We start from the raw sequence: 27,958 nt of genomic DNA on the forward strand, positions 1-27,958 counted from the left end.
TTCTCCCTCAGTGCCTGACCAGAGCCCGTGTCTCTCGAATCCCAGTCGCTGGGGGGCTCACCTTAGCTTCCTGTTCTGCCTCACTGCCGTCTCAACACACTTGATGGGGCATCCGGGAGTCTCATCTCAGGACACACAGGCATCTGCATCTGCATCCCTGGTGCTTGTTTTCAGACGTGGGGTGAATCCATAGTCACACTGCTGGGTCTTCTTAACTGCTCGTGCAGGAGTTCTCCACTGCTCTTCTTCTCCTACTTATCTTGGAATTATCTGGCTCTTTCCCAGTTTTTATCTTTTTACTCTTCTCTACAAAGTGAGCATATGTGGGTATATACCTGATAGTAGAAACAATGCATCTACTGTGCTAATTCTTTTTTTTTTTTTTTATTGAAGTATAGTTGATTTACAATGTTGTGTTAGCTTCAAGTGTACAGCAAAGTGATTCAGTTATACATACATATATATATTTTCCAGATTCTTTTCCATTATAGGTTATTACAGTTCCTTGTGCTATACAGTAGGTCCTTGTTGTTTACCTATTTTATATAAAATAGTGTGTATCTGTTAATCCCAAATTCCCAATTTATCCCTCCCCTCCTTTCCCCTTTGGTAACCATAAATTGGTTTTCTTTGTCTGTGAGTCTATTTCTGTTTTGTAAATAAGTTCATTTGTATCACTTTTTTAGATTCCATACTTAAGTGATATCATATGGTATTTGTCTTTCTCTGTCTGATTTACTTTCCTTGGTATGATAATGTCTAGGTCCATCCATGTTGCTGCAAATGGTTATTGTTTCATTCTTTTTTATGGCTGAGTAGTATTCTATTGTGTATATGTACCACATCTTCTTTACCCGTTCATCTGTCAGTGGACACTTAGGTTGCTTCCATGTTTTGGCTATTGTAAATCATGCTGCTATGAACATGGGGGTGCATGTATCTTTTCAAATTAAAGTTTTCTCTGGATATATGTAACTCTGTTTTTCGCTCATACAGCTTAATATAAAAAAAAAAAAAACCCAATCAAAAAATGGGCAGAAGACCTAAATAGACATTTCTCTGAAGAAGACATATAGATGGTCAACAGGCATGTGAAAAGTTGCTCAATATCACTAATTATTAGAGAAATATAAATCAAAACTACAATGAGGTATCACCTCACACCAGTCAAAATCGCCATCATTAAAAAGTCTACAAATAATAAATGTTGGAGAGGGTGTGGAGAAAAGGGAACCCTCTTCCACTGTTGGTGGGAATGTAAATTGGTGCAGCCACTATGGAAAAGGGTATGGAGGTTCCTTAAAATACTGTGCTAATTCTTGTGCTGACCTGAGAGTCAGTATCTCATGAAGATGTCTTTGCATTGTCATTGTGCATTAGTTTTAGAGTTTTTCCAGAAGCTTCCTTGGTTTTAAGTGTAATCTGAGCCCCGTTACCATTTCACTTCAGGCTCTAGGCAGGCGCTATCTCCTGGAAAACTTTTTTGTTGGAGAAAAAGAAATTTGACCAGTATAAAAGATGCAAGTGTAGGCTCTTATATTTGCCAAAGCATTGTCCGTTTTCCCCTGAAATGGAAAGTAGCTACAAGATCGTTCCCCAGTCTCCTGTGCATCTGTCTCTAGGACAGTTATTGCTGTTCTTAAATACAGCTTATCATTTGATTTATTGTACTTCTGTGAAAATGATGCAATGCTGAAGTAATTAGTAATTGTGATTTTTTTTTTTTCTCCTTTAACAAGGGCTTTCTCTCTGGAGAAGCCATTTGGAAAAAGAAGAATTTTTTTTTTTTTTTCAACTGGGAGAATTAGTTTTGATTACTGTTAAAATACTTATGGAATGTCTTTCTTTTCCTAAAGTTGTACCAAATCTTTGGAATGTTGATGGAGAAGTTACAGTTACTGACCAGAAGCCGGGAGAAGTTGCCGAGGAACTAGCAAGCTCCTATGAAAGAAAGCTCATTGAGGTAAGGGTGGCAGAGTCTGCGTTTATTCCCAACATTGGCTGCTTTGGAGACTTTTCAGACATAGGCCCAGCCTGTTAAACAGATGTTAGCAAAACAAGCAGTCACACACTCCGCCTCCCACAAACAAAACACAAAATGATAAAACCATTGTAATTGATAGAGAAAAGTAAGAAAGTAAGACGTGGTTCTTTGAAATATATCATTTAATTAGAAACCTGTGGCAAGGAGATAAGAGAGAAAACGTGAAAAATAAGAAAACAATTGTACCCTTGGATTTGGAGAATATTCAAAACAGAAGAGAATATCACATACAACTTTGTGCTGAGAAATGGGGAAATAGGGATGAGATGGACTGTTTTCTAGGATCGCATTCAGTATCAAAATTCATTGAAGATGACGCAGGCTACCTGAAGGGACCAAAAAAATCTGTGGAAGAAAGTTATAAAAGTTAAGAAAGGACTGTATCCCAAGAAGGTAGCAAGCCTGGATGGTTTTATGGTGATTTTCAGAACACCCTTCAAGGTGTATACAGAAAGCCCTTCGCTATTTATATTTTCTTAGAGCATTTTTTATCTATATCTGTACCTTGGTTCAAGTGTGTATCACTCCAGTATAACAAATCTGACAAAGATAGCAGAAACAAGAAAAGTATAGACTGGTAACATTTGTGCATGGATACATAACAATTCAAGAAAGGTATCGCTCTGTCAAATTCAGCCATATATTAAAGGAATAACATATATAAAAAGTTAAAATGTATTTAAGATTTCTAGGATGGTTTAACATTAGGAAATTCATCCATTAAGTCCACCCATTAATAAATCAAAGGAGAAAAACCAGATATTTATCTTGATAGGTACTGAAATGTCCATTTGGTAACACTCATCATCGATATCTGATAAAATATTCTTGGTAAATGAAGAATAAAGGTCCTTTCTTGGTATGATCAAATGTTTTTGTCAGAAACCATTAATTATCACCATACTCAATGGTAAAGCTGGGAGAGTAAGTTTTTGATTAGGTAACTAATATATATACAGGTGTGTGTATGTGTTGTGGTGATCCAGTGGTGGTAGTATTTATTACAAGTCATGTATGTTTGTGTACATACACACATAAAAGTATACACCTATACTTAGTACTTTCTAAATCTTCTACAGTGAGTAAGTTTTATTTTTGGAATCAGAAAAACACCCACAGTTGCCGTGGAGACGTGCCTGACCTGGGGTGGGCTTCAGGGGTAGGGCCTTTGAGGAGCAGCCCCTGAGCTCGTTCTGGTTCAGGCTGCCATCCGTGTAGTCTGTTTCCTCTGTCTCTAAATGACCTCGAAAGAAGGGAGCTGACTTTAGAAGCAACGTGAGTTCTGACTCAGGTGAGCTCAAGGGAAAGCAAGCCAAGGTCTTCGCCAAACAGGCAACTGGGGGAAGAGTTAAAAACCGGGATGGGAGGGCCTGGGCATGGGGGAGGTGGTCCCTGCAGCGTCTCTGCCCACCACTATGCCCATCCGTGGACCTTCATCCAGAGGGATCATGAGACCGGAGTTGGCTGTGGCGGAAAGCCTGGGTGGAGAGGGGAGTGGGCCCCTTACCCTCAGAACTGTGACAATCCTAGTGGACTCCGGGTCTCTGGATGGCAGAGACTCTTTCATCTCTGTATTCTCAGTGACTGTTTGTTGACAGGCGGTGAATTTAGCTAAATAGCCCTTGAGTGAAAGTATTTGAACTTCTCCCGGGACAGGGATGGCTCCGGTTTGCTGAATGAAGGAAGGGCTGCTGAGCTAGGAAGGGTGAAGGGTTCTTACCAGAGTGAAAGGGGGTTGGGAGCTTCTGTCCCTTCAGGGGAACCAGGGTGATGTGTCCACTTGTAAGGATGTGGTCAGACCTGCACGGTTTAGAGACCAGTGCGCGTGTCCCTGGATTCCTTTGGGTGCCGGGCCTGGGGCAGCGATCTGGGGGGTTGGCATGCTCATCAGAAACTCGGAGGGGCTTGGGAGGAAGTGACGGGCTGCTTGACCCACTGAGGAAGCACCGTAGTTCATTCATGGCCCGGCTGCTTGGGTGGGTGGTTGGTTCATTCAGTGTTTGTTGGGTGCCCTGTCACCACCCATTTTGACCATGAGAAAGCCTCACCACCTCACTGCGCTCCAGCTGCGATGTGCGGGGAAGATCCAGGTGTGACGTGAAGTTACTGTCGGATCCCCTTGCGTCGTTGCTCTTGTTGCCTGCGAGAGAGGTAGCTGTTGGACTCCCACATCAGGGTAAAAGACTTCTCTTGCCAGCCTTAAGCCTTCTTTCACGTCCTTCTGTGATCCTCTTGCCCTGGGAGCAGTGGAGTCAGTGGCTGTAGTCAGCCAGCTGGGAGAGAGGTGAGGTTGAAGCAGGGATGGTCCTCCAGGGGCATTTACTACGCCACACTGATTTTTCATTCTGTTTTTGTTTGCAAAGTGAGATCCTGTCAGTGATCTCTCATCTCTGAATAACATTAGTGTTTCATTTCACCATGACTTTTGCTGAACCCTCTTTGTTGGCATTAATCAAACCCATTCTTCATGATGCTCGGCTGTCATTTTATTAATGGGTTGGTTTTTACCAAGAAAGAGTTGTAAACGTGTGTTGGAGTGGAGTAATAAAAGGATGAGGGGGAAGAGTTGAGGCATTGCTCTTCCCATTTCGAAAGGGCAAAGGAAGAAAAAACATATCATTTTAAATAATATGACTATTTAAAATACCCCAACAATTGAATGACTCTTCTGTGATTCATCCCAACGAAAAGGGAGTTCCTGAACCTTCTTTCTCTAGGTGTCTTTCAAAGCATTAAAACCATTCCACCCACCAGCACACATACACAGCACGCTGCACGGACAGCTCAGAACCCAAAGCAACACCATATGTAGTAGCTGGTGAGAATCAGGGGCCCAGGACAGGAAAGACTGTGCAAAGATTGTTCCTGACACCCTGTGGTGGCCAACTTTTGAAAACAAGAGGGAAAAGAGAATTCTGGCAGGTGTAGGTTAATCTGGCAGGGAAAGAACACTGCTATCAAAACACTCATTATGTAAGAGCCGCTGTAATACTAGCAGCTAGCCGTCAGCGCACACTTTCAATTCTGGTTACTGTGCTAAGTCTTTACGTCAGGTCGATGAACTCTTGCAATCCTCAGCAGGGTTCCTTGAGGGAAGGTACTGTTCACAGATGGGGTTTTGAGAAGTGAAGTAGCTTGTCTAAGATTTCTCAGCTGGTAAGAAGCAGAGCTGGGTCCGAATCCCTCAGGCCATCTAGCACCAGAGCCCAAACCCATCGTCCTGCTGTGTTCTGGAAGGCCAGGCTCAGTGAGAAAAAGAGACATCTAAGAGAAGGGCCAGTCACTCGTCCTATTTGAGGGAATGCGTGTAGGGAGGTGAGGGTTGCCAGCAGTAGCTGACAGAAACACGGCACATCGGCCGTTTGGCATGGTGCTGGCGGGGCCTCGTCCCACACCCTCAGTTACTGCAGGAGGAGGGAACGCCTCCCATCCGCGCTCGGACCTACTCGATTCTGAAGCCACTTGCAGTAGAATGCCAGGCTGGGACGTTATCTTTTTTACTGTGTGTTCATTGCCTCATTCGGCTCCAGCATATAGTAGGAGCTCTGTAAGTATCGAATGGGATGACAGTCTGTCAGGTGGATTCGGCTGTTCGGGGTCATGTTTAAAGAGTGACGGATGGACTTCTCTCCGCTCTCAGGTCGAGAGTGGGTTGTACAAGGCACCCCTGTAGCTCAGAGCATCCTGGCGGAAAGGATTCCATATCTAATAAGAGGAAGCATGGCTCTTTGGAGGAGGCACACGTTTTTCTGGCGGTCAGTTTTAGGGGGAATTTGAGCTTGGAGAGTCTGGAGGGGACCTTGAGAGACAGATGGGCGCTACCAGCTCGTGTAGCACATACTTACTGACTACCTCCTAAGGGTCCAGCCTTCAACTTCCTTTCTCTACCCTCAGTGGCCTCCCCTACCCTGGGAGCAGTAGAGTTGATGATTCTAGGAGATGAGCCACAAGAGGTGTGAGTCTGAAGCTGAGACGTTCCTCAAGTGGCGTTTTCTTCCCTAGACTGAGTTTTCCTTCTTCTTTTGATTGCAAAGTCATTGATGCTTCATCCGTGGGTAGCATCTGTGTAACCAAGGCTTGTCGTAGGTTACAAAGACGAACAAGACACATTGCCTGCCTCTGGGGAAGCTCCCGGCCTGGGGGGTGGGGCAGACATGTCCGTTATGATCATTAGGAAACAGGCTTGACGTGCCAGAAGTGCAGACATAGAGTGACGCCTGCCTCATGGGCTCCTAGAGCTATGTCTTTAACAGCAGTCTTGCAGAGCTTGAGCACCTAACTGGAGCTTCTAGAACGTTCCTCCCCTTTTCTTTGGGGTTGTTAGTGATGACACTCAGAAATTTCTTTTGTCCACTTCCCATCCCTCCTGAAGAGCTACACATTAGAGGAAATGGATTTGTTCTCACCAAGGTTTTTGAGGATAAAAGATACTGGACGCGTCCAAGATAGATCTGCTCTAAGATTCTTCTTTACCTCCTGCAAGTGCAATCCTTTTGGTTTGGATTCGTCTCCAGAGATTTTTCCATCGCTTTCTAGCAGTTGCCATCAAGAAAAATGTAGAATTGTTGGTGGCATTTGGACTTTGGTCCTGCGTTGCCTCCTGCAGCCTGGTGGCTTGGAGAGCACAGGTGTCCCATGTCAGACTCAGTTCAGATTGGTCCCTCACCACCATGCATTCGTTCCTGGGCAGGCCACCTGAGCTCTCTAAGCCTCAGTTTCTCTGTCAGTAAAGTTGAGCTGGTAATACCTACTGCTAGGGTTGCTTTGAGGATTAAATATAAAGAATCAGGTTCAGGACCCGTAGTGGACAGGAGTGCTTTCTTTTCTTCCTTCTGTCCTGATTTCCTTTGGAGGAATGATGGCCCCACCATGTCTTGCCGTCTTGGTAGGAGAGTAAATCTTAGGTACTTTGTCCTACTTTGGCCCCAGGGCAGGCATGTGACCTGAGCCAGGGCAGTTGGGGCTTTAACTCCTAAATTAAACAAGAGTGGCAAGAATGCTTGAGAGGCCATTTATTCAGTAACTGGGTCCTGATGACTCTGCATTTGTTCCTGTGTGAACTGGCCAGAGCTGTTCTGGTTTCAGGTCCTTCTCTGGGCCAGGTTCTCCCGATTTCCTGACTGTTTACAGTAATTCCTTTGTAGCTCAGGTTAGAATCTCTGTTACTTAACCTCCAAAATACCTTAGTTCATGTGAAGTTTTGTAAATGTCTGCAATCCATAGATGCTGTTTCCTCTTCCTCTCCTTTGGGGCTCCTTGGTCTGCCTTTTGCATACTGTCCTAGGCCTTGATCACAGCCCTGCTTCCCCGTTTTTTGCTCGCCTCTGCGCCGTGTGCAACGCAGCCCGTCCGTCCTCAGCAAGCAGACCTTTACTTCCTCCCGTGTGGAAGGACTCAGCTAGCTGTTGATTGATTTTTCAAATTATAGGATACTTATCATTTACTGTGTGAATGTAGTTAGCCCCTGAATTTTTGCTCATGGGTGAAATAAATGTGTATTAGCGGCATTTGTTCTCATTATAATGGCAGAGTCACTATTAATGGAAAAGTAAGCTTAAGCATCAAGCTGGTAAAAAATACATTCATAATCACACGCTGTGGATAACTCTGAATGTGATCATCATTTTAATAAAATGGAAAAGTTCCTGAAGCAGCCAGGACCTTGGGGGCAGTTATACCACCAGCACTGGCTTCATAAATTGGCACCAGTGGGTTCCAACACTCTTGATATATCTGGGAGTCATTTTTATGCAAAAGAAAAACAGGCTTTTAAATAAAAGACTGGATTCCGTGTAAGGACTCAGGATACAGAACTCTGAGCTGACACCTCCATCAAACTGCTGCTCAAAATGAAGAGTTTGATGTGAATTTGTTTTTGTTGTTTAATATCTCATGATACTGAGCAGATTGAGACCGGGCTGTCACCTCGTCAGGGGAAAAAAGTTTGCTCACCACGCAAAACTGGGTGTTGAAGCAAAATTGTTGTGTATGAATGAAAATTGGTAAGGAGTTCTCCCTTCTGGAGGGATAGGGGTAATGCCCACTAAAGTGTGAATGACTAACAAGGCCAAATCTCCAAGGAATTCTTAAAATCTTTTTATTATGGAAAAGATACAAAAATGGAAAATTTAGAGGTTTAATCAGCCTCTAAATACCCATCATCTGGCTTCAACCGTTAATAACTCCTGGTCAATTTTGCATCATCTCTGTCCCATCCTACTCCCAGTCTCTTGTGGTATTTTGAAGCAAACCTGAGTTTTCATATCATTCCACTCCTATTTCAGGCTATATCTGTAAAATATAAGAGCTCTTAACAAAACAAAACAAAACCACACTACCATTAAAAAATCTTCTATAGGAGGCCCATGCCAGTCCTAGCAAATCTCAGATTGGAATATAAGAGAGAAAGAGAGAGAGAGACTGACTGACTTCTTTTAACAGAGCACCTTTTGGGGGGCCTGAAAAATGGTTCCTCACCCAATTCCAGCGTGTGTGTGTGTGTGTGTGTGTGTGTGTGTGTGTGTGTGTGTAGGCTTTCCCACACCAGCAGAGTGTCTGAGAATTCAACTGAATTCTGACACTATCTACCCAGAGATAGCATCAGATTCTACAGGTAAGAGGCCAGTCCCACAAGATCACCCTCCACTTCAGACACCAGTTGTGAGCCCAGATTGTTACCTGTGCTTCTGACCGACTGGCTATAAATCAGAGGTTCCCAAGACGACGAATTTGCCAGAGCGTCTCACAGAACTCAAAATTTTACTCACTGGATTGCTGGTATATTGTAGAAGGATGTAAGTCAGGAACAGCCAGATGGAAGAGATACATAGGACAAGGTATGGGGAAAGGGCACTGGCATCCATACCCTCTCTAGCCACGCCACTCTCCCCACATCCCCATGTGTTCACCACCCTGGAAGCTTTTGGAACCCTGTCCTATCCATAAAAATAGAAGCTTCATTACAGAGGCAGGAATGATGAAATCACTGACCATTGGTGATTTTTTTCTTTAACATCTTTATTGGAGTATAATTGCTTTAAAATGGTGTGTTAGTTTCTGCTGTATAACAAACTGAATCAGCTATACATATACGTATATCCCCATATCTCCTCCCTCTTGCGTCTCCCTCCCACCCTCCCTATCCCACCCCTCTAGGTGGACACAAAGCAACGAGCTGATCTCCCTGTGCTATGCAGCTGCTTCCCACTAGGTATCTATTTTACATTTGGTAGTGTATATATGTCCATGCCACTCTCTCACTTCGTCCCAGCTTACCCTTCCCCTTCCCCGTGTCCTCAAGTCCATTCTCTATGTCTGCATCTTTATTCCTGTCCTGCCCCTAGGTTCTTCAGAACCGTTTTTTCTCTTTTTTTAGGTTCCATATATTATGTGTTAGCGTACGGCATTTGTTTTTCTCTTTCTGACTTACTTCACTCTGTATGACAGTCTCTAGGTCCATTCGCCTCACTACAAATAACTCAAGTTCGTTTCTTTTTATGGCTGAGTAATATTCCATTGTATATATGTGCCACATCTTCTTTATCCATTCATCTGTCGATGGACACTTAGGTTGCTTCCATGTCCTGGCTATTGTAAATAGAGCTGCAATGAACATTGTGGTACATGACTTTTTGAATGATGGTTTTCTCTGGGTATATGCCCAGTAGTGGGATTGCTGGGTCATAGACCATTGGTGATTGACTCAATCTCCAGCCCCTCTCCCCTCCCTGGAGGCCAGGGGGTAGGACCAAAAGTTCTAACCTTCTAATCACAGGATTGGTTCTCCTGGCACCCAGCCCCTATCCTTAGGTGCTTCTAAAAGTCATCTTATTAACATAACAAAAGACACCTTTATCATTCTCAACACTTAGGAAATTACAAGGGTTCTGGGAGCTGTGAGCTGAGAACTGTGGCCCACAGTAAATCACAGTATCGCAGGACCCCTTGCTTCCTGTTCCTCCCCCTCAGTTTGCTGAGGAAGGAATCTTAGCACCTAATTCATGTGAGATGGCCAAGCCGAGGTCTTCCTCCCCTTTGCTTGGCTTTCTATGTTAATTCCAGTTAATATCAGCCACAGCCCTGTCACCAGCACAGCTGCACTGACTCTTGGAAATGGAACAGGTTGGAGACAAGGAGGTGTTGATTTCGGATGCAGGCAGCAGTAAGTGGCAGCTTGCAGCAAGCAGCAGCAAGCAGTAGCTGGAAGCAAGATCTTAGTGTCCGGACTGGGTGTCTTAACCACTAGACCACAGGGACCAGCAGCTAGGGCCTGGATCCCTAGTTCTTGCCTGTCTTGTCAAGAATGAATTCAGGTGAGGAGGCAGAAGGTAAAGAGAAAAGTAAAAAGTTTATTGGAAAGACAGAGTACATGCAGAAAGATGCAGGGGTGAACTCAGAGAGTTGCGCCTCTGGGAAGTTTAAACCCTTTATAAGGGCACAGTTTTCCAGGTCTTTGTCTTCTGGCCAATCATCTTGTTTTGTCCCCCCTGGCTAATTTGTCTTAGGACCCTCCCCTTAGGGGTGCAGGCACCTCTCAGCCAAGATGGGTCCCGACGTGAAGGCATCTTGGAAAAGCAAGAGTCACCATGGCCTGGAGTTGTCCCCTGACTTTTGACCCCCAAGGAGCCTTTCTGCGCATGTGTGGTGTCTCCCTTGACCCAAGTGGGGGGAAGCGGAGATCCCTTGATCCTTTACTCAAACAAGGTTTTGCCCCTGTTGCTGCCATGACTGTTATCTTAGGACATCCACAAGAGACAAAGCCTGGCTATTTACCCTGTCTCTGTCATTGCTTCCATTTTGGAGAACAAACAGGAGGCTGATTTTAAATGTCTAACCTCAAACCCATCTATCTTCTGTCTCAGGAAGTGCAAACAGGAGGCTAGTTGTAAGTGTCTGGCCTGAAACCCACTTTTTCCTGCCCTATGAAGTGTAAACAGGAAGCTAGTTGTAAATGTCTAACTTGGGGCCCATCTATCTCCTGCCTCAGTGTCACCACGGCTTGCAGGTTTCCCAGTGCTTGGGTTTCCGAATGCTTGGGCACACAGGCCTCTACTGTGCCCTTGTGCATGAATGAACTAGTTCCCTAATGAAGATCACAGGCAGTCCAGTACTTTATTCAAAATATTTTTTGTGTGTTTTCTCTTCTTATTTTTAATATTCTATTTTTAAAATTTGAAGTATAGTTGATTTACAATATTGTGTTAGTTTCAGGTGTACAACATAGCGATTCAGTTATACATATATATGTGTGTATGTGTATATGTGTGTGTATATATATACACATATGTTCTTCACATTCTCTTCCCTTATTCAAAATATATTTTCATTTTGGAAAGTTTGAATGTAAGAATAGCCCGGGGAATATAATGAGCTTTCACGTACCCATCACCCAACAGCAATGGTGGCCAAGTCATGACCAATCTCGCTTTGTCCATACATCTTCCTACTTCCCCAGCTTCTCATAGATACGCCGAAGCAAGTTCAAAGCACAGCGTTGTTTCCTCCCAAAGTATTTTGAAATATATCTCTAATATAACATAAGGGTCCTCCTATTTTTTAAAAGAAAAAAAAATCCTATAATATCACACCTAAATAAAAATTAGCAATAATTTCTTAACATCATCAAATATCTGGTGAGTGTTCAAATTTTCATTTCAAACAAATGTTTGAATAAGTTTCCAAATGGGGTCCATCCACACATTGTAATCAGTTAATGGACCTCTTAAATCTCTCTGAATCTGCAGGTTTCCCATCTGTATCTTCCCTTCTCTCCCTTTCTTCTTTACTTGAAATTTATTAGTTAAAGAAATGAGATTGTTGATCCTAGAGAATGTCTCCCACCAGTGTTTTTTGAGAGTCTGTCATGTGCTTGGTACTCTGTGACCTCTTAGGCTTTTGGTGACATTTACTTAGAGAAAAGCAACCCCCAAACATCGATGACAATGTTGGTAGTAGCAGTTAGCATAAGTTGAGGGCTTATTCTACTTTTAGGCCCTGTGCTAATAGCATCACATTGGATTGCCTAACCTAATGTTTGCTGCATCCTTACAGATGAGGCATCTAAGGCTTGGAGATGACAAGTCACCGGCCCAAGGTCCCAGGGCTTCACGTGTAGACCTAGGATGTAACCCTGGCTGTCTGACTCCAGAGTTCGTGCTCTTCCCCTCATGCTTAGCTAGAAACAGGAACTGTTGCCAAATCTTGGCTCCCTGTGCACCCAGGCCGAATAAAAATACAGAGACAGAAATTTGGAAGATAAGAAATAGAGAGGCTTTTTATTTTCTTTGCCAGGCAAAGGGAAGACACAGTAGGCTAGCGCCTCAAGAACTGTGCGCCCACTCTGTGGAATTACAGGGATTCTTACAGGGGAGCTCACAGTCCAAAGTAAGTGATAAGGATCAAAACAGTGAATGTCTTGCATTCTTCTTCTTCTTGCATTATTTCAAAATAGTCACCGCTGGCGTCAGGAAACCCAGTAATTGGGTCCATTAGTCTCTGGGTTATCAGTCTGCGAGCTCCCTTCTGGAAAGCAAACAGCTACAAGGGGTGATTTGCTGCAAGAGATTACAGGGGGAGCAAATACCAGGTGCAGAATGTAAATTACACAGGATTAGGGGTGACAGGTTCTCTTTGTGAAGGACAAATCTAACAACAGACACTATAGATTAGTAACAGTTAAAATAAAACTAGGATTGATTAACTCTTTCAGGCCAGGTTATGTTTCTTCTCTAGTCTGGCACTGTTGCCTTTATTTTCCTTGTTCTCAGGAGAGGGAAAACTTCATTTCTGTTTCTGCTGCAACAGAGCCAGGCCCTGCTGGCTGGCTGGCTCTAACTTTAAACTCTAAGGGGAGCCACGGTGATGAAAGCATGCTAGCTCTGAGCTTGTCACACCCAAGGGAATTATTGAAGGATGAGGAGGGATAATGGGAAGAAATTCTGGCTGACAGACACAAGCCCTGCTGTAAGCTGTATTGACACACACAAGCCCAAGCACTTGCTCAGATGGCAGGGCTCTTCTGATGCCTCTTTTTTTTAATTAATTTTTATTGGCGTATAGTTGGTTTACAGTGTTGTGTTAGTTTCTGCTGCCATGCCTCTTGCGCTCATCACGTGTCCCCAGCCTGTTCCTGTGTGCTCAGGTGACCTGCCCAGTGTAGCAAAGGGAAAGGTTCCACTTCGGGCAGTGCGCCCTTCTCGCCGGACGGGCCTTCTTTCTTTCCTGCATGTCCCCAGGCCTTTCGTCACTCTTTGCCCTTGGCAGGGTGTGTGGAGTGGCAGGTGGCAGCCCGGCTCCGGTGCAGACACGCCCACACTCCAGGCTCATTAGTGCTCGCTCGTCCCTGCCCATCTCCTGGTTTCTCTCGTAGACCTTTGGGCGTCTCTTCTCCCGTCTCATGGTGGGGTCACCACCCTCCATCGACGATGATACCATAGGCCCTGCCGTTTGCTCGGTGTCTCCACCCTGGGTGTTCTCTTCGGCTGCCGTTCCTGTTACAGCCTCATTTCTGTTTGCGTCTCTGGAGTCTGGAGCACGTGAGATTGAACAGATGAACTTCCTTAGAGAGACACTTGGAAAATGATCCGCTACTCCTTTTTGGGTGATGGATAAAAATACTTGTAATTGTGGTGGCTGGTTTTCAGCTTTTCAGACCCACACTATTTTGGGCCTGTTTTATATTTGCTTTCCTTCTTGAGGCGGGAAGTGGCTCCTTGAAGCTGCTTCTTGGGCTCCCAGAGGAGTTGTGTGGTCTCAGTCGGTGGGGGGGGGGGGATTGGTGGCACTGTCCTATCGAAGTCAGTGTTGAGGATGCGCCAGGTGAAGGGACACGGCTGTCACGTGTGGTGAGCCCAGCCCACCGGGAACATCTAGGGATTGTCCCCAACAATGTGGAGCCATAGCAGTTGGAGGTGTGGGGGGCAGATGCAGAGACAGGGAGGAAGGAGGTGGTGAGTTTAATGCACGTGGACGGAATAATGAAAAACTACCCCAGGCCCAGCTGGCTTGGGCCATTTTCCTGCTTAAGACTCCAGTGGCTCCTCTTTGCCCTTAGAGTCATTAAAACGTGACCCCTTTTTTATGTGTTACCGTAAGAACCTGTATGCCGTGGCTCTCATCTTCCCCTGCAGCCATGTTTCTCACCTCACCGTGAGCTTGTGTCACCTTTCTACCCATTGGTTTCTTACCTGGAACCCTATTCTTTCTCTGTGTCCCCTTCCCTCCCCATTTTCCTGGGCTGACTTCCGAGCTTTCAGATCTCGCCCTAGAACCCTTCCCCTACCAGCCCTCTGCGCTCCCGAAAGCTAAGTTCCGTTACCCCCTGGTGTCTTGTTGCTACCCACCTCTCCCGCATCCCCACTCCTCGTCCTGACTGTGCCGTATGTGTGTTTGCCTGTCTTGCGGGTTCTTGTTTCCCTCATTCTTTGCCCCACCTCTCACTGTGCTGTGGGTTCCATGTTGACAATTCTCACGTCCTGTTCACTGTTGTGGTCCCAGCATATATCATTTTGGAGTCTTTTGGTTGCAGGTGATAGAAAGTGTGGCTGATCCTGTTGTGGCAGAGACTGTGCTGTGTGTTCATCAGGCCTGTCTCACTTGTCTCTCCCTGGACAAGCAGGACTGCTGCATTTCCCAGTCTCCCTTAGGTTAGACTGGGACCATGTGACTCATTCTGGCCAGTGGGCTATGAGTAGAAGTGATGAGCGTCCTCCAAGGCTGAAGCGTGGAAGAGCTGGTGAGAATTTTCTTTGATCTCGTTGTCCTTGCCGTGATGACCCTGGGAGCCATGTGTTCCGTGTGGCGTAGCTACAGGGTGATGCTAGCCTGGATCCCTGAGTCACCACCTGGAAGGGATTGGCCCTGTTGTGCTGCTGGGCCCACTGCACACTTTGTGAGAGCAGGAATAGACCATATCTGTTCAGCCACTGAGATATCAGGGTTTGCTTGTTATTACAGCCAGAGCATAGCTTACCCTGATTATGCCTAGAAAGAGAATTTCTTGATTGAAGGGAGAGTTTGGCTTTAGGTGTGGCTGAATCTTGGGATGTGAGCTCTGTTACCAGGCTCCTGTCTCTCTCTCTCTCTCTCTGGCCCTTACCTCTACCATGTCTGGGTTGACATCATTTTGGTGGGTTTATCCCTCCTGATCACAGCTGGCTGTGATAACCCCTGGGCAGATAGTTTTTCTTCCAGGTTCACATTCAGGGGAAGAAACAAGAGTCTCTTTCTTGATTCCTGGGAAGAGCCTTGAGTTCCCTCTGATAGAGCCAGCTTAGGTCCCTTCTCCCTCTTCACCCAATCGCAGGATCCCTCTCATGTGCCGAGGCCGAGGGAAGAACCCCATTCAGACGTGGAGAATGAGGACTGAGGAGAGGGGTGGATCTCCCAAAGAACACGGAGACTGTTGCTGGACAGGAAACGGGTGCCATAGGGACAGGTGACCAAGGTCCACTTCAGTGCTCAGTGAATGTTTGAGTGCATGTATGCATGAACAGATGAATGAATGAATGAATGAATGAGTGCCAGATTAGTGGATACATTGATGAATCAACCTCTCTCTTGCCCCAGGGGGCTCGCAGCCTGGTAGGGGAGTTAGCGTCATAAAGCAGTAGCCAATAGCAGCGAGTGATCATTAAACCAAAAGAAGTAACACAGGGAAGAGGGGAATTCGCCAGATCTGGTAGTGGAGGGGCATGGTTTGGGGTGTCTCAGAGAAGATACTGCAGAACTGTTCATTTCTAAGTTGGGTTTTGAGGGTAGAACAGGAATTTGCCAGAGAGACAGGGAAGGGCAGGGTAATCCAGGTTGCAGGATCAGCACGAGCAAAGGCTCGACCAGGTTCCCAGGAGGCGACTGACTGATATATAATAGGGTGAGACGGAGGCAGACGCCTTCAGATTTTCTTTTTATTAGCACTATCCGTTTATCATTCCTATTAGGGTTTTCTGTTTCAGGTCCTACAGTTAATGGTTATTTTTCGGTGCACGGTAGAATTGGAAAGCTTTCTCTTTCCTTTGCCTTTTCCCGTCTGTCTGATTCACCCTGACGCAGGCACACGCGAACTGCCACACCTGCCACCCCCTCTCCACTCTCGGCCTTTGGAAAGAAATACCCTTCTAAAGCCCAGGCAGCCATTTCTGACCTTTTCAAGAAGGCGTAGTTTTGTGGGTCAAGCCGGTGGTGCTGAGAGACTTCTGTTTCTTAAAAGGCTCTGCAGTTTGGTCCTCAGGGAGGGAACCTGAAGGCTTCCAGCTTGAAGATTTGTAGCAGTTTTGCTTGGGTATGGTTGGGGCACATCTTGTGAAAAGTGTTGCCTGAGGGTGCCTGTCATTTTAGAAGTGGCCCTTCATTAGACTTGGGACTTTGCCTCCAATAGCTTAATGCTCTTGTTTGTTTTATTTAAAGGATCTAAAACTTTCCGTCGCCTGCCTGTTCTCTTGCACCAAGAGGCTGACACACAGCACGGTGGCTCTGGTAATAGGTTTGCAAAAGCCAAGGTTCCACTAACTCTGTCCAAGCTCGTATGTAAACATTGCTGCTACCATCTATTATGTGGAATAAGTCGAAATTTTCCCCAAAGTGGCTCACTCACCTGGAAATGAATGAATAATTGTTAAGTACAAATTAATACAGTTGATACCATTTAATAAGTGCCTACTATGTGTCAAAAACTAAACGGGGGCATCACCTGCATCCTCTCATTTAATTCTTACACCAAGAGGTCAGGAAACAGGTTCAGGAAGGGTGAGTATAATATCCTGAGTCACACAGCAAAGAAGTGGTAGAACCGTGGGGTTTTTTTTGTTTTGTTTTTTGTTTTTTTAGATTGAAGTATAGTTAATTTACAGTGTTGTGTTAATTTCTGGTATACAGCAAAGTGATTCAGATTTTTATATATGTATTAAAAAAAGTGCTGTACACTTTATTGTTGTTTACCTATTTTTATATACAGTAGTGTGTATATGTTGACCCCAAGCTCCTAGTTTCTCTCTCCCTGCCACCCCCGCAGAACAGATTTTTTTTTTTTTTTGGAGCCAGTTCTGGTGGCTGCAGGGGCTGAGATCCTGCCACCTCGCTGTTCAGACTGTGCCTTCGTTTACAGAGGTGTCACTGTGAGATGTGACGGCCCTCCTTGGAGGTTAAGCGCACCATTTCTATTTCCTGACACATTTTATGACTGTCTTCTAGCGGAATACTCTTGCAAAGCTCGAAATGGACTCAGAGTTGGACTTGCAGAGACTTTGGGGTTTTGCCGCTTCTCCTGGCTCATTGCGTGCAAATTAATCAAATGAATTATGTAGCCCAGGTAATAACTTGCCTTGATGCAGTAGCTCTGTAGAAAATAATGAGTTGAGTGTTTTTATTTAATCCACTTTGGGGGCATGTTTGAGTGGATTGAAAAAATAAAAAGCACAAAGAATCCTTTTTATCAATTAATTGTGAGCCATTCTGTTCTTTTGGGGGCAGGTGTCTTTCTCAGAGATGGTTCAGGTCCTTGTCAGGCTGCCTGGCTTACTTACATCTGTTCCGTGCTTATAGCGTGCCAGGCATTTTTCTGAGCACTTTATCTCACTTTATCCTTAGAATCACTCGATGTGATGAGGCGTGGTGAGATGACCGATGCTTCAGGTTACACAGATGGCAGAGCTGGGAGTGAAATTCCAGGCCCAAAGCTCATAACTCCTCCCTGTTGAAAAGAACCTTAAATCTGAACTACAGGAGCTGGTGGAGGTGGTTTGTCCCCATGTTGCCCAGAGTGTGAGAGTCCCAGTGATGGCCTTAGGTGTGTTCCCTGGCCCTGTTACCCAGCCTCTGTGAGCCTCAGTTGTCCTCATCTGTAGCCTGCAAGTATTGATTTCTGATGTGCACTGCTGACAGATCAATCGGGGAATCGTCCGCATTGCTTCCTGCCACCCCTCTTCTCCTCAGGTGGCTTGTGTGCTGTGGGGAAGGACTGTCTTGTCTTATTTACCTGCTGCGGGACAGACAGTGACACTCCTGCGTTGAATGACCCCTGAGCTCCACCAGTCACAGAGCAGCCCCATGTCTCGTCGTTGCTTGGGCCTCCCTCCCCTGGTGGGCCGAGAATGGCCTGGCGAGGCCACTCAGGGAGATGCCTCCTCAGGCAGAGTGAGTCGGTCCCAGTTTCCGAGGACACGCCCCTTCCACCCAAGGTCAGGGAAGTCCATGGTCATCACCCCTCTGCCGTCTCCGCAGGAACTTGGGCAGCTTCGGGCTGCTGCTGCCGCTGCTACAGCAGAAAGCACTGTCTGTGCTGCGTGATAGCTGGGCCCGTCTGCCTGCATGACCCTCTTCTTAGGCATGAGCACACCTTCCTCTCTGGGGTAAGTTCAGGCCCCTCCCTAGGCTGGCTCCCCACCTCTCCCTGGCTTGCTGTCACATGGCTGAGGATGGCTTGTTTCACCACTGGAGCTGCTCTGGACCACTGTGGGGCTGAGCCACTCTGGGTCTGGACTGCTGCTCCCAGTGTAGTTGGAGCCCCAGGGAGAGGAGGTCGCTCTACCCCCCGTCCTTGGTTCTCCACTCTGCCTGTCCGGGGATTGACTTGACAGGATGAGGGGCAGTGGCTTCATCGGTTCTCTTTGGGGAACCCCACACCCCACTACGGGGCAGTGAGGCCTGCCTCCCGCCTTCCTCGGAATCCACTGTTACCCTTTCTGAGTGTCATCGCCAGTCTTGCTCGGAAGGGCTGCTGGGATCCCTGGCCCTTCCTCCCTCCCCTCCCAACCTCAGAGCTTTCACTTGCCAGGCTGCCCGCAGCCCTCTTGGTTTTGTTTTTCAGAAAACAACTCTGTCTCACAACATCCTTCGTGGCTGATTTTTCCCCATCAGCATCCTGCTTTTTCCGCCGCTTCTGTTGATGCAGGTGAATTTTACCTCTGTACCTGGTGAAGCACAGACCTGAAAACACTGTTTCCTCAGGCCTCCTCCATGTGACTCACAGGCTCCATTTCAGTACCGAAAACTCAGCTTCGCCAGGGCAAGCTGTCAGCCTCTTTTATACAGTGACAAGTACTTCTTAAAAATTTCTTTCCCCTTCACAGAACCTTTAAAATGCCCCAGTTCATTTACTTCTCTGGGTCATGCAGGCAACTCTGTGGCCTGCTTTGGGCAAAGAATGATACTTCTTTTTTAGCAAAGGAGATTGAAATTGCGTTCTCTTGATTTTTTTTTTTTTCCACGCCCTCCAGGTGGTTTTAAAAATAGATCCAATTTTTTTTTTTTTTTTTTTTTTTTTGGAGGATGAAATTTGGGGATACATTCCAGGTGGTAGTTGTGTAGATAAGAGAAAATGCATATAATAGTTCCTGGCGTATAATAAGTGCTCAATAAGAGAGAGCTTATTACTCTTCTTTTCTTACTGTGGTAAAATACACGTAATATAAAATTTGCCATTTTAATCCATTTTAAATGCACAGGTCTATGGCATTAATTAAGTACAGTCACATTGTTATGCAACAAGCAGCAATATCCATCTCCAGAACTTTTTATCCTTCCCATGTGAAACTCTGTACCCATTAAACATTAACTCCCCATTCCTTCATCCATTGTGATTTTGATTTGCATTTCCCCAATGAATGGTAATATTGAGCATCTTTTCATGTGCTTATTGGCCATTTGTATATCTTTTGGGGGAATGTCTCTTCAAGTCCTTTGCCCATTTTTTTTTTTTTTTAAACATCTTTATTGAAGTGTAATTGCCTTACAATGGTGTGTTAGCTTCTGCTTTATAACAAAGTGAATCAGTTATACATATACAATATGTTCCCATTTCTCTTCCCTCTTGCATCTCCCTCCCTCCCACCCTCCCCATCCCACCCCTCTAGGTGGTCACAAAGCACCGAGCTGATCTCCCTGTGCTATGTGGCTGCTTCCCACTAGTTATCTATTTTACAGAGAAGGGAGACCAGTCTTACAAAAACTTGGAAATTTTTCTCCTACAAAGACCAGCTTCTGTGACCCAGCTCTTTCATTTCCAGGTACCTGAGATTAATGCTTCTGAAAATGAGTCTTTTAAATTCCGTTCCTCTCCTCTAAATGAAATGTGTTCTGGGGTAACGACCCAATTCCTACTATGCAGAAATTATTTTCCTTTTGTGAAGAAAACTGGATTTAAATGCAAAAATATTGCCTTTTTGTCTTCCTGAAAAATCTTTTCTGCTTTGTAGTTAAAAGCTTTTAAAATTAATGGAAAAATTCCTCCATCCCTTTGCTGTAGCTCAGGAGGAGAGCAAGATGTCAGTTTCTCTGTAAATAACATAACAACTGCCTTCCTGATGTTTGAGGTTTGAGCTGCTTGATGGCGTATATTTTAAAGCAAAGTGGTGGTCAATTTGGATGTAAAGTGATAAAATTGAGTGGATTAAATTGGCCGTCAGCAGTTAAAATACCATTTTGCATCCAAAACTTTGTGCCAACAGCTTTTATGTATGTGGGAAAAGAAAAGTAAGTTTCCTACAATTCTTTTTTGACACATCAAAATTATAACTTTCTTTTGGTATAGCACTTTGCAGTTTTTAGATCATGCGTCAGCAAACTTTTTTTCTATCAAGTGGTAAGTATTTTAGGCATTGCAGGCCACCTAGTATCTGTTGCAGCTACTCACCCCTACCATTGTAGCGTGAAAGCAGCCTCAGATGATATGTAAACAAATGGACGTGGTTGTGTTCCAATAAAACTTTACTTATCAAATCAGGCAGCGGGCGGGATTTGGCCAGCAGGTGGTAGTGTGCCAACTCCTGATCTAGATGATTCTCCTACTCGATGATGATGATGGTGGTAGTGATGGGAGATCATCACACTGTCAGAGTCAGTGCCTGTCGCGGGCCAGGCAGAATACATATTTAATGCTCATAACACTTGAGTGAAGGGTAAGTATGATTATTGCCACTTCACAGAGGAATTAAGTGAGGCTCAGCTGTGTGCTCATAAAACTTTATTTATGAAAACTTTATTTCCAAAAAATAAAAGCAACTTACACAGTTAAAAGGAGACCTACTTCTCTCTCACTGTCTCTCTCTCTCTCTCTATATATATATATTTATTTTTTTGCACTGATACTATAATTTTCTGTTTATCGTTGTTGATTGTATTATCTGCTTTTCTGTCATTTTGGAAGCTTTCTGCTAAGTAGTACCTTTTACAAAGCACAGTGGACTATCTTGGGGCCACCTTTTAGGGTGAATACCTTTTGAAAGAAATCTCACTATTTTCTCAAAGCTTTTCTGATCCATGAGGTCCGTTCTGGGCTCTTTAGGAGCACGGCCATTGCAAGTCAAGGTAATTTGATTAGTCACATTCCCCTGTCACTAGGAATAAAAGTAACATAGGATCATTGAAAAAAATTACAGATAAGTAAAACTTAAAAAAAAATTCACTTGCAAGTCATCCCAGAGATGATCACTCTCGACACTTTGGGGTCTGTTATGACATTTTGTTCCCATAATTACCATATAAATATAGGTGTTATCTGTCACGTACTGTATACTTATTTTTGACTGGAATGTATGGAGTTTTTCAAACTTGGCATCATACTCTCTGCAGAGTTTTGCAACTTTTATCATTGAAGTCAAATTCCCACTCTGGACGCATTGTCAGTAGTGGGTGTTTTAGTAGTGCCATTTCTAGTGCACAGTGTGACCTGCTAACAGGTGGTCAGATTTCCAACCCAACAGCCCTTGAAAGGGTAAGGATCGGCTCTTGGCCAGTAGCACGTATGTCTTCCCTCTGGGTTTGTGTGAGCGAGTATAAGGTCACACTTTGTTCCTTCCAAAAGCCTCCAAAAGCTTATTTTTAAGAAATGATATTCACAAACACTTGCCTGAAGGTCAGATGGTCTGTCCATGTGAGGCCCTTTTGACCTTGAATGAAGCTAGTTCATGGCAGGAGCACATGTAGCATGAGTCGTCTTAGAGAATTATTCTTTTGCAATTTACCATGAAGCTGTCAGCCTGTGTTGAAGGCTGCAGACCAGCAACCGATAGACAGCATCTCGCCCACGGGTGCGTTTTCCTTGCACGTGTACAGTTGATGCAGATGTTCTTTTTAGCTGAAGTTAATTTGGCCAATATTAAAGTCTAGATTTGAGCCCCACCCTAGAGAAATACTTGCCCACAGGCGCCAGGAGAGACACAGACAGCCACGTCCATAGCGTTGCTCATAATGACGGAACATTCAGTGGAACTCTAACATCCATCAGCGAGAGAGGAGATTTTAAAAAATAGTGGCGTGGCATAGTGATCAGTACAGCAGTGACACTGGACGAACCTCAGCTGTGCACATCTACGTGGGTGGGTCTCAGGAATATTATGTGGCAATTTACAGAACACATTTATATAAAGATGAGAAAAATGTAGAATGGAACTGGAGGTAAGTTAGGAAGTCACCCATGTGGTAAACCATCCAGAAAACCAAAGGGATTACAAATATAAAAATCAAGGTAGTGCTAACAGGGGAGAGGTTCTCAAAAGTCCTGGAAGGTTCTGTATCATAAGTGATACAGGCAGTGAGTGGGTACACAGCTATTTATTACTGTTATTTATTTATTTCCTCCATGTATGTATGATATTTCTTCTTTCGTATGGTTGAAATATTTCACAATTTACAAAATTGGATTGTCTGGAAGCATTGGGCCCATATTCCTGCACAGCAGCGGTTGGGCGGAGCTGAGTTCCAGCTGCCTCCTTCAGATGCTTTGCAAGCTTTCCGGCTTACTACAGTCCTTAACTACCTATTGTTCCCTAATGTTCCCCCAGCCCAGCCTATCTCGCGTGTTTTCAGTGGCATTTGAGTTTTTGTCCTCCATCCTTGGGGTGTTCGGAGATACAGCCTGCAGAAAATCATTGTTGTATTTTCTGCAAGCATGTAGGTAAGGATGTTGGCGATTACTCACGTTGTATGTAACGTGAGTAATTTCTATGTTAGAGAAATTTCTCATGGTTATAAGTCCCAGGAATGATTCTCTAGAGTAAGTAGTCAAGTCTTTTGGATGCTGTGAATGTTGTCACTGATCGTGTTTTCTTCTTCACCTTGCCTGCTGGGAAGCTCAGAGGCAAGTGTGGGCTCGTCATTAGCTAAAGTGGAGACATTGTAGCCTATGTGTTCTATTCTAACCTTGCTGTTGGCTTCATCTGTTCTCCTGCCTCTCCTCCCTCCTTTATTTCCTCATTTAATTTTACAATACTATTCCATGATACGCCTGTTTATAAGTGGCCATATTATTTTTGGAAAAAGAGGATGTAAATTATCAATTCTCATTTACCTAGAATGATGGCAGAATACGGGTTTGTGAGAACATTCTGGAAATCTGAGCTTTATCCAGAATGTTTTATTCACAAAGCTGCCTTGGTCATGTAGTTCAGCCATGTGGGTTACTAATTTTCTAAGAATGAGAATATAATTAAAATACACTTAACGCTAAAATGCAACTGAACGTAATTTAATCTTCGATAATTTAGAAGGCAGTTAAGGAGCTTGCCTTTCCTCAAGGCCATAATTACGAACATCGGTTATCATAGTGTGACACTATAAAAAATCTAGTTATTTCAGCTTTCTGATTATTTGAAATCTTTAGGAACTAGAATTTAGAGTCAATGCATGCAGCGTATATAATGGTCTTTCAACTGCCCCCCCATACGAATAGTTCATACATGATTTCATAGCTGATGAGTGTCAGAAAAGGACAGGCGTGTAGTAGGAAGAGTTCAGTTCTCCAAACGTTTGCCAGATAGTTCCTGCCATGTGCTGAGTGCTGGAAAAGTCTTTGCTTTTTGGTTCGATGCAAAATTCAGGAATGTAAGTAGATATGTATTTTTTTAAGTGTTGAATGCTGTGGCAGCACAGATTGGTCTCTTACCTGGACATGAAGTGGGTAGTGAAGGAGTCACTGTGCCAGGAAGTAGCACATCCGTTGGGAAGCAGAGTGTAAGTGGATTGGGGCGTGGAAAGATCCAAGAAGGCCCAGAACAGCCTGGTTTGTTTAAGGGGCTTATCTCTTTTTTCATCCTTACCCTCATGGTGATAGGGGAGGTGATGGAGAAGGTGGTACTATTGTTGGAGGAAGAGGTGATGGTGGTGGAGGAGAAAGAGAAGGTGTTATTGATAGAGGTGGTGTTGGTGGAGAAGGTGGTGTCATTGATGGAGGATGTGATGGTGCTGGGGGTGTTATCGATGGAGGTAGAGGTGGTAGTGATGGACGTGTTATTGATGGAGGAGGAGGTGGTGATGGAAGTGTTATTGACGGAGGTGGTGATGGAAAGGGTGATGTTATTGATGGAAGATGTTGATGGTGATGGAGGTAGAGGTGGTGGTAGAGGCATTATTGACAGAGGAGGTGGTGGTGGTGGAGGCGTTACTGATGGAGGAGGTGGTGGTGATGGAGGTGTTGTTGACGGAGGATGTGGTGATAGAGGTGTTATTGATGGAGGAGGTGGTGATGATGGAGGTGTTACTGACGGAGGAGGTGGTGGTGGTGGTGGAGGCATTACTGACAGAGGAGGAGGTGGTGATGGAGGTGTTATTGACGGAGGAGGTGGTGGAAAGGGTGATGTTATCGATGGAAGATGTTGATGGCGATGGAGGTAGAGGTGGTGGTAGAGGTATTATTGATGGAGGAGGTGGTGGAAAGGGTGATGTTATCGATGGAAGATGTTGATGGTGATGGAGGTAGAGGTGGTGGTAGAGGCATTATTGACGGAGGAGGTGGTGGTGATGGAGGTGTTATTGATGGAGGTAGAGACCGTGGTGGATGTGATGGTGTCGGAGATGGGGATGCTGGTTTCAGCACTTAGCATTTCCGTGCCAGGCACTATGCTATACACTCTTTACACACACTATTTCATTCATCCTCAGCAACCCTCTGAGGGTAGGTAATTTTTGTATTTTCCATTTTCTAGATGAGGAGGCTGAGGCACGAGGAAGTTAAGTACATTCCTCAAGAGGTGGGAGTGAGAAGGGGTGCTGCAGGCCTGGATATGGGCTCACTCCCTCACCTCCATCAGGTCTTTACTCAGATACCCACTTCTCAGAGGCCTCTCCCTGACCACCCTATTTTCCCCCAGCTTAATTGAGAGTTTACTGACACAAAATCTATGTAAGTTTAAGAGGCATACAATGTGGTGATTCAATACACATATATATTGTGAAACGATTACCACAATAAGGTTAGTTAACATCTCCATCCCCTCACAAAATTTCCTTGTTTGTGTGTGTGTGGTTCAGAACATCTAGGATCTACTCTCTTAACAGCTTTCAAACATACAATACAAATAACAAAACACAACACAAAAAATAACATAACACAAAAAAGTGTTATTTTTTTTTAAGATTTATTATTTATTTTTGGCTGTGTCGAGTCTTAGTTGTGGCACGTGAGATCTTTGTTGCGGCCTGTGGGCTTCTCTCTAGTTGTGGCGTGCGGGTTTTTCTCTTCTCTAGTTGTGGCGCGCAGGCCTCAGGGCGCATGGGCTCTGTAGTTTGCGGCACGCAGGCTCTCTAGTTGAGGCGCGCGAGCTCAGTAGTTGTGGTGCACGAGCTTAGTTGCCCCGCGGCATGTGGGATCTTAGTTCCCTGACCAGGGATCAAACCCGCGTCCCCTGCATTGGAAGGCGGATTCTTTACCACTAGGCCACCAGGGAAGTCCCCAATACAGTGTTATTAACTGCAGTCACCATGCGGTACATTAGACCCTCAGCACTTACTCATCTTGTAACTGCAAGCTTGTGCCCTTTGAACAGCATCTCCCCATTTCCCCCAGCCCTCGGCAACCATCGCTCTACTCTCTGCTCTGATGAGTTCAGCTCTTTTCGATTCCACTTATAAGCGAGACCACGCGGTATTTGTTTTTCTCTGGCTCCTTTCACTTAGCACAATGCTGCCCGAGGTCCATCCGTGTTGTCACAAATGGCAGATTTCCTTCTTTTTCTGACCACCCTGTTTAAAACTGCTCCCCTCTCCCCTACAGATAACTATTCGGATCTCCTCTACCAGCTTTTGCTTTTTTTTCATCTTAATTATCTTTTGATTTACTTTATTTCACCTATTCTGTCCATCATGTGTCCCATCGGAATGTAAACTCCATGAGAGCAGGTGTTTTGGTCACTTTTGTCCACTGCTATGTCCCCAGTACCTTGAACATCGCCCAGCACATGGTGGGGCTGATGCTGGCCGGAGAGCTTGTGCTTTTTCCACGCCCTCATGGGAGAGTGGGCCCAGTGTTGCCAAAACATTTCTGTGTTAAGAGAAGTCACACATCTCCTTTTTTTCTAAAATCTTAATTTCAAAATGCTTGCAAGTGATTTTAACCATAAACACCCGGGGAGTCCAATGAAATACATTGCGCGCTGAATTCAGCTTGCTGGTTGCCACCAGCCTCCCCTCTGTGGATGTGGGAGGAGCACCTGACCACAACCAGAGAGCTGTGCCCGCCCAGGTTAGATGGACACTTGGTGAAGATCACCTGGCAGCAGTGACATCCAGACTGGAGTGGGGGGGGGGCGGGGAGGACGGTGACCCCACCCAAGGTGGCAGGGACCCCGAGAGGACAGAGCAGAGGGGGCCTCGAGACCTGGACGATTTAGTTCCCAGTGACATTGTGACAATGGCAAGTCATTTCGCTTTTGTGGGCATGTTTTATCATCTTCAGAAAGAGCAGCAGCGCGGAACCCAGTCACATCACAGCCTGAGGCTGAAGGAGAAGTCAGTACTGCTCATCCCGTCTTTATGGAAAATTTTGCTGTTTTGTTCATTATAGGTTTTTTACATTATTTTGATTTTTCAGAATATTGCACGAAAACGTGATGCCTGATTTTTTTGGCACCCTCTTAAATTTTGCACATGGCCCCTAGTCACCCCAATCCCACCCTGAAAAGCAGATTGCTGTTGACATTGGGGCCCATCCGGGCTCTGAAAACCTCAGACACTGCAATTACAGTTTCCTAATTATGCTTCTCTGGGCTTTGAATAGGAAAAGACAGTGTTCCCATTTAGAATTTGGTCAAATTATTTGCCTGTTTTACGTGGCAGGGTGGAGTACCAACAAGCTATAACCTGTCCAGATTTACAACAGGCCTTTATTTATTTTTATTTTTATTTTTTTAAGTTTTTTATTTATTATTTATTTATTATTTTTATTTTTGGCTGTGTTGGGTCTTCGTTTCTGTGTGAGGGCTTTCTCCAGTTGCGGCGAGTGGGGGCCACTCTTCATCGCGGTGCGCGGGCCTCTCACTATCGCGGCCTCTCTTGTTGCGGAGCACAGGCTCCAGACGCTCAGGCTCAGTAGTTGTGGCTCACGGGCCCAGCTGCTCCGCGGCATGTGGGATCTTCCCAGACTAGGGCTCGAACCCGTGTCCCCTGCATTGGCAGGCAGATTCTCAACCACTGCGCCACCAGGGAAGCCCACAACAGGCCTTTAAATACATCTTGCGATTTCTTGAAATAGCAGAATCTTTGGCTGGAGAATTCAAATATTACAGAGCTGTTGAAGTCTTCGTCCTGTTCTGGCCAAGGCTAGCGTGCAAATGTCTTTGAACGCATGTTTCGCCCCCTTTACAACCACACTCCCTTTAGTCGAAATTGAAGGGAACTTGTGTTTAGTGGTGACGGCTCGAATGAGCACGCCGCTGATGGCAGAGCTGCCGCTGCAGTGGCCTGGCCTTCGGGGATAACGGCAAGATGTTTGAGCCCGCTTCCCCAGCACTTTGGAATAACTCTTCAGGAGTTATTAGGGATCTGACAGCAAAGGACAGACTTGTCAGCTGAGCTGTCCCGTTGAGCTCACTGGGAGCAGCCGTGTCCCGAGGAGGCAGAGTGTTGGTCTTGGTGGGGGTGGGGAGAATTGCTGCTCTTCAAAGCTTTGTCTTAAGACGCAGAGCATTGGGATCGTGGGAGCGTGGCCCC

At 45.2% G+C, this 27,958-nt stretch overlaps 1 protein-coding gene across 7 annotated transcripts in view; it reads left to right on the forward strand.

Annotated features, from left to right (window-relative positions):
• SNX29 (sorting nexin 29) overlaps nt 1-27,958 on the forward strand; it is a 565,105-nt gene that overhangs the window by 277,275 nt on the left and 259,872 nt on the right. For 6 of the 7 annotated variants that reach the window (XR_011076885.1, XR_011076887.1, XM_068565494.1 and 3 more), the window contains one exon: nt 1,857-1,963. Coding sequence is in view for 5 of the 7 variants with exons in the window: in XM_068565494.1 (XP_068421595.1) it covers nt 1,857-1,963 (107 nt within the window). In the remaining 2 variants the exon portion in view is untranslated. Of the gene's footprint in view, nt 1-1,856; nt 1,964-27,958 lie in introns of those variants that run through there. The other variant, XM_068565499.1, reaches the window with a different exon arrangement.

The sequence above is a fragment of the Eschrichtius robustus genome, chromosome 16 (assembly GCF_028021215.1).
Source record: "Eschrichtius robustus isolate mEscRob2 chromosome 16, mEscRob2.pri, whole genome shotgun sequence".
Taxonomy (NCBI): domain Eukaryota; kingdom Metazoa; phylum Chordata; class Mammalia; order Artiodactyla; family Eschrichtiidae; genus Eschrichtius; species Eschrichtius robustus.